The sequence below is a fragment of the Colobus angolensis genome, unplaced genomic scaffold (assembly GCF_000951035.1).
Source record: "Colobus angolensis palliatus isolate OR3802 unplaced genomic scaffold, Cang.pa_1.0 Scaffold2, whole genome shotgun sequence".
In the NCBI taxonomy this organism is placed as follows: Eukaryota; Metazoa; Chordata; class Mammalia; order Primates; family Cercopithecidae; genus Colobus; species Colobus angolensis.
In genome coordinates, this window is record NW_012115154.1 from 8724371 (window position 1) to 8733960 (window position 9590).

Genomic DNA, 9590 nt, shown 5'->3' on the forward strand with positions numbered 1-9590 from the left:
CTCAATTTTCCTATCATGCAAAACAGTAGAAATCTCAACACACTCACACCTGATTCTGGTTACCCAGTAGTATTACTTGTGTGCAATTAAACAAGAGACCAAAACCACAGAACAAGTGCACGTGGTAGGGAACAGATAAAAAAACACAGATGTGCAGATTTCACCAGAAACCTCAAGGATCCACATCCCATGTCTGGGGCAGAGGGCTATTGGCCAGCTTAGGTCCCTTCACCCATCACTCCTATTCTTGGACCCCAAAGCAGGGCCACTGCTTTTACTTTTGAACCTGGGGTCCTCAAAATGAGTGTGTGAAAAGTCCATAAACGCAATCTGGTTGAAAACAGATGACGCAACACACCTACACTAACTGTCTGACAGTTAAATTTGTGTTACAAAAAACTAACTTTAAGATTTATTTTTGTAACTTTTTTCAACAGGGAAAACAACACACTCCTCAGGGAAAGGCGAGGGGTTGAGAAGACAGGCCCTGGGTAAAAATTCTTAGGACAGCACCTGGAGTTGAGAGGCCTGCCTAGGAGAGAACACAGGCCCTGCCACACCACCACAGGGCACAGCTGCTGTCTGGGGTCAGCAGACCAGTTCACACGCCACGCAAGGTTGCTATAGATCCAAGTCATAAAAATCTTCCAGCTCATCATGAAACAAGTCCCACTCATCTTCAGAGTCTGTTAGTTCGTCGTCCCCACCTGCAGCCAAAAGCATAAGCAACATCTCGCCCAGCTCAAAGGTGACAACCTCTTCTTCATCGTTGTCAAAGGGGTTGCTGTTCTCTCTTTCCTCAATGAGTTCCCAGAAGTGGTTCCTTCGTTGGGCCTGTAAAAAACAAGGCCATGATAGGGATGGCACTGTCGAGCAGTATCTTCTATCCTGTTGTTTATAAGGCAAAACGTCCAGCACACCAGAGGGCATGACGAACCAGACTTCTTAGTTAGGGTTTCCATTTACCACTTCCTCCCCTATGGTTACTTGATGGAAATCGTTTAGGCTAGAACTTTTAACACACATTTTTTCCTTTCCTATCCCTCCCAGGTTTCTGAGGTTTGTTTCCTCCTTTAATACTCTACACTTTCGCTCCCAGACCTGAGCGTTAACCTTTTCCTTCCCCTACCCCAGTATGTGCAGGACTCAACTGATACCTTGGAATTTCCCCTCTTTTAAGAAAACAGTGAGAGTTACCCGGTATCTGCTTGATGTTCCCACTTTCTGTCTCTGTGGCTCCTCTCTACGGCCATCAGGGTACGCATGCTTGTAAAAACAGTTCCCTCCAAATGGGCAGCTCCCACGTCCTTCATCAAAATACCTGCACGCCTTGTTGCTGGAAAGGAAAATATCGCAACCCTTATTCACAGTGGATTTCAGGTCTGTATTTGACTATCATCCGGGGTTTCTTTAAACAGGTAGGGATAGAACCAGTATGTCAGCTTACAGCCCTCCCCAAGATGTGTTCTTATGAACATGTGTGTGCCAATGCAAGAAACACTAACTAGAAACTGGTAACTCTGTTCAAGTCTATGCTGGTTAATAGCTCTGCAGATGCCATAGAGAGAAAATCTTCTAGAAAGCCAACACACAAGAACATAGGACAGCTAAGACATGGATTCAGAATAACGCAGAACCCCACTCGTGGGGCCTTGTCAACAATAGAGACCTCTTTATAACACAGTCCCTTGGTATGGACCCCAAGGACTGTGTTATAGCAAGATACGTACTGGGTTAAGTGTTATCAGGGTGACAAAATAAACTCTCCTGGGAAGTCAAAGAAGGGTAGGAAGGAGGTAGGAGTGTATAATGCAGCACCATTCTTTTCAAAGTGAACCCAAGCTTTGTTGGGCTCTTCGCTTGAGAAAAGGCTGCAGTGCTCATACCTCATTGCCTCCTTGTATTTCAGAATGAGTTTCTGCTTCTCTTCTTTCTCCTCCACCCAGTACTCACTTGGAATGACAAAGTTAGATGTGATCCGGCATTCTGGGCAGGACCTGGGAAACAATGAACAGGCTGCAATGCAAATTCCCCTTTCACAGGCCCACTCTTCAAGGACACACCCTGGTGTGTCGCCTCCAGACTTAAAGACTTAACTGAAAGGCACGTGGGCATTTCCTGAAAGGGTTCCACATACTGTCACACAACTGACCATTTCTTTCAAGCAAAACAACCTCCTTTATAAATCCAACTCAATGGCTAGCCAGTTCTTTTTTTTTTAAATATAACTTAGGTAGAAAACAAAAACAAAAGAAGACATTTCACACAGACTCCTTTTTCTTTCGTTTAAATAAATTTATTTCTTGTAGCTTTGCTCTGTTTAGATTATGTGGTTTTTGTTCAGTTATGAGAACAATCTTTAAAGGATGGTGGATTATTGGCTAGCTTAATGAATGGAATAGGAAAGTGGAAAATGTAAAACGTCAGGAAACATACATTCAGAGCTAGATCAGTTTGTTCACTGAGCCTAAACTGGCTAATAATCCATTAAACACAATCTCCTCAGAAAAAGCACGAAGATTCTACTAACTGATACACAAGGTTTCCTCATTCAAATAAAAGTAGATAGACAGACCAACTAACCTAGAAGCTAGCTGAAATACAAAGAAGAAATCCCCATTAGAATATCCCAGTTTCAAGATAAAATGCATGCATTTAAATGCGGTCCATCTGGTTGAAAGTTGGCACAAGTTACTAAATTCTTCCCCAAAAGAGAAAGCACAAATGAAGACTGGGGAGGAGTCTCACTTTATGATCTTGCTCTCAAATTGCTTAGCACTCCTCCACTTGCGAATGCACTTGAGACAGTAGGTGTGGTTGCAGTTGGAGAGGATCCCAAAGCGGCGCTCGCTGGGGTTGGCTTTCTCATAGACCACCTCCATGCAGATCCCACACACCATGTCCTTGCTGCGCTGCACAGCAAATGAGAGCTCCATGTCCTTCTCATGGGCCTCAATGCACGACTAGAGAAGGTGGAGAGAGAACAAGTGGAATCGAGTCATTGAATCCTGAAAAACTTGAGCAACAGTTAATGATGCAAGTTCAAAGAACCAAACAGTCAACTGAAGAAACAATGTTCCCAAGCTGACACGAAAATGAGCTTTGCTGACTAGTAAACACAGGTGTGGTGTTTTTTGGTTTTTTGTTTGTTTTGCGGTGGTATTTAACAATACTAGAAAATCACACTATGAAGACTCAACTTTGGGAACTGAAAAATTACCCAATTTTCTCTGCCCCAAACCTGGAGCTCAACTACATTAACGACAGTTTTCCATACTGTTTGTTATTTCTGGTTTCTACATGAGGTTAAGACCCTAGTTAAAACCTGTCAGAAAATAAGGGTGACAGGCACGTAACTCTCTTGTGCCTTTAAAGAAAAACATCTTCGAGATTTTTCAACTACTCAGCTTGATAGATTGATGCACACTTAGGTTAGATTAGCCCACTTTGGGGCTATTATAAATAATGCTGCCAAGAACATTCATGTACCAATTTTTGTGTGGACATCATATTTTAACTTATAAAAGTCCAAGGTTGGGTAGATCACACGAGGTCAGGAGTTCGAGACCATCCTGGCCAACATGGCGAAACCCCGTCTCTACTAAAAATACAAAAATTAGCTGGGCATGGTGGTGCACGCCTGTAGTCCCAGCTACTCCGGAGGCTGAGGCGGGAGAATGGCTTGAACCAGGGAGGCGGAGGCTGCAGTGAGCCGAGATTGTGCTGCTACACTCCAGCCTGGGCGACAAAGCAAGACTGTCTCAAACAAACAAACAAACAAAATACAGAAAAGCAATGTCATCCATAATCTCACATCATCACTAAACATGTCTTTTCCTAAATCTTTAAAAGGAAAAACATTCATATATTCAGAGGTAGGTTCCACTATTTCAATATATAGCTATAACATACAGATACGGATCAAATTATGTCTACCTTATAACATGCCTTACCCTCTACAACCAAATTTAAACAGATGGAAATTTAAAAGAGACAGAAATGATTAGAAGCAAACTTTGCTCCAATAAATTTAAAGTTTGTAATACACTGTCTTCTGAACCTACCCTGGCTCCCATACATTGCTGCTGGCAATGTAAAATTCTAAAGCCACTGTGGAAAAGTATGGCAGTTTCTCAAAACATAAAGTATACACTTCCTACGTAACCCAGCAATTCCACTCCTAGGTATATATACCCAAGAGAACTGAAAACATATCTTCACAAAAAAATCTATATACCAATATTCCTAGCAGCCTTATTCATAATAGCCAAAAACTGGAAATGACCTAAGTGTCCATCAACTCATGAATGGAAAAACAAATGTGGTCTAGCCATACAATGACAATAATTCAGCCATCAAAACTAAGAACAGATACACACAACCACACAGAGAACCTTGAAAGCAGTACGTTAAGTGAAAGAAGCCAGTCACAAAGGACCACATTACAGGATTCCATTTACATGAAATGTCCACAATAGGCCAATCCAGAGACAAAGCACATTCTATTGCCAAGAGCTGGAGGAAGGGTGGAACGAAGAGTGACTGCTAATGGGTGTAGGATGATCAAAGTATCCTAAAATTTGTAAAATGGCAATGGTTGCACATCTCTGTAAATATTCTAAAAACCAATGAAATGTGCATTTTCAAAAGATTAAATATATTCAGCTTGAATCTCAGAAACATTATTTTTTAAAAGAGGAAAACAATGTTAGAAGTCCATAGTCTGAAGTTCTGGAAGTATGACCTCTTTTTTTCTTTTGCCTCAACCTCCCGGGCTCAAGCGATCCTCTTGCCTCAGCTTCCCAAGTGGCTGGACTACAGACACACGCCTCCATGCCCAGTTAATTTTGTTCACTGGGCTTCTTGATAAAGCATCCAAGAAACCCAAGGAAGGAAAACTTCCCTACTCACTGATAACCATTCAATTCATCAAATGTTTCTCTGAAATAAACCCACAATGCTGTGAAAAGGCAAATAATGATTATCACACCTAATAACACACACACACTCCCTAAAGACTTACTTTGATATGTTGTGATCTCTGGGCAGCATCCATCGGATGCAGGACCTGCAGCCCACACATGTCACAAGAATCTCCGTGGAGATACACACAGTTCTCCCCGTATCGGCACTCTCCCACTGCAGCATAGGGGCACAGCTGCTTCTTTGTCTCCACGGCGGTTTGCTCTTTCTCTGATTCTTCCTTGGTCACTGAGCCCTGCAGGGGTGCTTCAGTGCAGGAAGGTGCAGCTGAAAATGTGTAAGAGGGTGATAAAAGTCCAAACAATAAGGCAGATACATGAACTATAAGGGAACTGAGAATCTAACTTCAAAAAATGAAAATAAAACTGCAATTAAATACCAAAACAGTCTACTGAACTCATTTCTTCACTTGAAAGAAAGGAATGTTTTCTAACGCTGGTATTTCTAAGATTAGACTTGTAAAACCAAACAAAACAAAACAAAAAACACTGCTTCTTTATCTACGTCTTGGGTAACTGAAATTTATTTCAAAAAGTACTGATTAAAGAGAGGATTCAGTTTTTCAAAACTTTCTGAATTCATTTCACTGGGATTCAAAGTTTCCTTCACTCTATCTGTAAATCTTAGGTAATCCAAATTAAAATACTGTACTAAGATTAAACTAAAAAAGGAATGGAATCAGAAAGGGGAAAGGTGTCAAAGCTAAGCAAATGGATGAACTGCTATCCAAGCCCTCTAACACTTATTTTCTTCTTCAGAATACTTACTACGGCCGCAGTAGGGTTGCCCAGGAACAAACTCAATAGCATTCACCCAGTCCTCTGAACCTGCTCCTATAGTTGCAAAGTTTGAATTTCTTGACTCAGCTTCGCCTGTATTCATTTCAACAAGTGGTCCAACTATCGATGAGAGACTTGAGGAAGCAGCAAGGGATGACTTTGTAGTTAGCTCTGTAGCAGTTGCTTCTTCCTGTTTCAATGGCTTGCTATGTTCATATCTAAGAAAAAATTCAAAAGTAAGCAGTCGGCTGGGTGTGGTGGCTCACGCCTATAATCCCAGCACTTTCACCAGAGGTCAGGAGTTCGAGACCAGCCTGGCCAATGTGGTGAAACCCTATCTCTACTAAAAATGCAAAAATTAGCTGGGTATGGTGGTGGGCAAACAAACAAAACAAAACAACTCTCTGGTTTAAAAGATAATTTCCAAAAAAAAAATTATTTTTACACACTTTCTAACTCGTTTTCTTTGAGACAAGGTCTCGCTCTGTCACCCAGACTGGAGTGCAGTGGCATGATCACAATTCACTGCACTCAACCTCCCTGGGCTCCGGTGATCCTCCCACCTCACTCAGCCTCCCCAGTAACCGGGACTACAGGTACACACCACCACACGCAGCTAATTTTTATTTTGTAAATACGGGGTTTTGCCATGTTGCCTAAATTGGTCTCCTGGGTTCAAGTGATCTGCCCTGCCCAGCCTAGTATAAATGTGTAAGGAAGTTTAATCAATTTTTCTGTCTCTGTGAGAGAAGACAACCCTTTCCCTGGTTGGTTTACAACTCCCACCCCATTGCTTCTGTGGCCTTTAGTATTTTAAAGTATCAGATTCTTCAGTTGGTCCAAAAGTCAAAACTCCAAACAAGAAGTCAGCCAAGCCAGCCCAGGCACGGTAGTTCACACCTGTAATCCCCAGCACTTTGGGAGGCCAAGGCAGGCGGATCACTTGAAGGCAGGAGTTCGAGACCAGCCTGGCCAACATACTGAAACCCCATCTCTATGGAAAATACAAAATTTAGCCAGGCGAGGTGGCACATGCCTGTAATCCCATCTACTTGGGAGGCTGAGGAGGAAGGTGGAGGTTGTGACACTGTGCCACTACACTCTAGTCTGGGCGACACAGCGAGACTGTTTAAAAAAAAAGAAAGATCACTATACTCTAGTCTGGGCGACACAGTGAGACTGTCTAAAAAAAAAGAAATAAGTCAACCAAGACAATATCGCCCCTTTCCCTGGAGGGTGTCTGTCCTGACCTGCAGGACAGCCGACATGGACCCTGGAAGGGGGAGTGGGAATGGAGGGGACAAGAAAGCACGAGAAATGGAGACAAGACAAATAGCCTGATCAAGTCTCATTTAATGGCGGCGGTACAATGCCTTATATAGGCTGGCAGGGGAAGAGGTTGGGCCAGGGCGGTGAGGGGGGGCTGCATATCTTCCTGGGCGGGGAAAAGTTTGCGCGCGCGGGAAATGTTTGCAATGAAGAACCCGGAAATGTGCCATCTTTTCTCCGCTTTACGGAGATTAACAACAGAGGTCGGCTAATTCCGGGCCTCATGGCTCCGGACAGGTGTCCAGAAACAAAGACTGGGAGTTCTAATGGCATTCTGGGAGAATACTAGGTACCTGCAATATGCAAAACAGTCCCAAAGAACAGTCCCAAAACAGCAACAAAAAACTGGCCTCACTGAACAACAGCACCATCATTACAAAACACTGATGCAGAAAATCCTCTGAACTGTTGTGGCTATGATGCTATCCTTCATTATCAATGATCTACTCCCTCTATGAAGAGGGAAATCCCAGGGCATTGAGCAAGTTACATAAAAGGATCCCAACACTAAGAGTAAGAAGTAGGTGGCCAGGTGTGGTGGCTCATGCCTGTAATCCCAGCCTTCTGGGAGGCCAAGGCAGGTGGATCACCAGGTCAGGAGATTGAGACCATCCTGGCCAGCATGGTGAAACCCTGTCTTTACTAAAATACAAAAAAATCAGCTGGGCATGGTGGTGGGCACCTGTAGTCCCAGCTACTCAGGAGGCTGAGGTTGGGGAATCGCTTGAACCCAGGAAAAGGAGACTGCAGTGAGCTAAGATCACACCACTGCACTCCAGCCTGGCGACACAGCAAGACTCTGTCTCAAAAAAAAAAAAAAAAAAGGAAAGAGGCAGCTATATCCTTATTAAAAAGAAAACTAAGAGGTCAGGAAGCCCAGTGGGTTCTATGATCCCAGCATATTGGGAGGCAAAGGTGGGAGGATCAGTTGAGGCCAGGAGTTTGAGACCAACCTGGATGAGATCGGGAGACCCTGTCTCTACAAACAAAACAAAAAACTTAGCCAAAGGTGGTGGTTGCAGTGAGTCGTGTTCACACCATCGCACTCTAACCTGGGCAAGGGAGCAAGACCAGATCTCGAAACAAAGAAAGAAACAAACAGAAAACCAATTAAGGTTCCTTTCAACTTTTTTTTTTTTTGATACGGAGTTTCCCTCTTGTTGCCCAGGCTGGACTGCAATGGCACGATCTCGGCTCACCACAACATCCGCCTCACAGGTTCAAGTGATTCTCCTGCCTTAGCTTTCAGAGTAGCTGGAATTACAGGCATGCGCCACCATGCCTGGGTAATTTTGTATTTTTGGTAGAGACAGGGTTTGCATGTTGGTCAGGCTGGTTTCGAACTCCCGATCTCAGGTGATCCACCTGCCTCAGCCTCCCAAAGTGCTGGGATTAAAGGCATGATCCACCATGCCCAGCCGCCCCCCCTTCCCCCCGCCCTTTTTTAAGATGAAGTCTCATTCTGTTGCCCAGACTGGAGTACAGTGGCACGATCTAGGTTCACTGCAAACTCCACCTTCCGGGGTTCAAGTGATTCTCCCACCTCAGCCTCCCAAATAGCTGGGATTACTGGCACATGCCACTATGCCCAGCTAATATTTGTACTTTTAGTAGAGACAGGGTTTAACCATGTTGGCCAGGCTGGTCTTGAAATCCTAACCTCAGGTGATCCACCCGCCTCAGCCTCCCAAAGTGCGTGGATTACAGGTGTGAGCCACCGTGCCCAGTCCCTTTCAACTTTGAAGTTGAGCCATGTGCATCTGCCTCAACATCAGAGGCTTACCAAAATAGGGAACCTACCTAATTTCTTCTGGTCTCAAAACTATTTGGGGCTGGCAAAGTTGCCTGAAAAATAAGCTGGTTAATATGCAAAGCCTAGGGCTTAGCACAGATTTCTTCAATTTAACCTTCAATTTTTCCATTCACTTATCCACACAGTCCATTCAGATGAGCACTTCTGGAATAGGGACCAAATGCTAATTAACTATAGCCTTCTGATTCTATCTCAAAGTCTATTCTCATCCCTCTGCTTGGGAGGTTGGATTCTTCACTCTCATCAATATTCAACTCCTCCTGCCCCAGTAACAGTTGGCAGTAACTCTCAAAAGACTGGAACCCAGTTTAAGGAACACAGCTCCCCTACAATTAGCCTCAATACCTGCAGAGACTGTACCACCACAAACATTCCCCCATTCATCATTGTAGGGTAAAGTTCTCACTACTTTTTCTGCCTTTTATATTGGAACTGCAGAAGACATGCCTAGTGGAGAGGCCAGGCGCCGTAGCTCACGCCTGTAATCCCAGCACTTTGGGAGGCCAAGGCGGGTGGATCACCTGAGGTTAGGAGTTCGAGACCAGCCTGGCCAACATGGTGAAACCCTATCTCTACTAAAAATGCAAAAATTAGCTGGGCGTGGTGGCGCATGCCTGTAATCCCAGCTACTCGGGAGGCTGAGGCAGGAGAATTGCTTGAACCAGGGAGTCGGAGGTTGCAGTGAG

At 44.1% G+C, this 9590-nt stretch overlaps 1 protein-coding gene across 2 annotated transcripts; it reads right to left on the minus strand.

The window, feature by feature from the left end:
- Window positions 1–383: 383 nt before the first annotated feature.
- On the minus strand, window positions 384–5982 carry MKRN1 (makorin ring finger protein 1). 2 transcript variants are annotated; one of them, XM_011941288.1, is made up of 6 exons: window positions 5751–5982; window positions 5024–5327; window positions 2749–2963; window positions 1887–1997; window positions 1198–1336; window positions 384–834 (listed from the first exon to the last, which is right to left on the minus strand). In XM_011941288.1, exons 2-6 carry the CDS (start codon window positions 5081–5083, stop codon window positions 622–624), a joined length of 738 nt encoding a protein of 245 aa, XP_011796678.1. In that variant the 5' UTR covers window positions 5084–5327; window positions 5751–5982; the 3' UTR covers window positions 384–621. The 2 variants fall into 2 exon arrangements, with proteins under 2 accessions (XP_011796678.1, XP_011796677.1); XM_011941287.1 differs by having other exon boundaries at window positions 389–834; window positions 1954–1997; window positions 5024–5250.
- Window positions 5983–9590: the final 3608 nt, after the last annotated feature.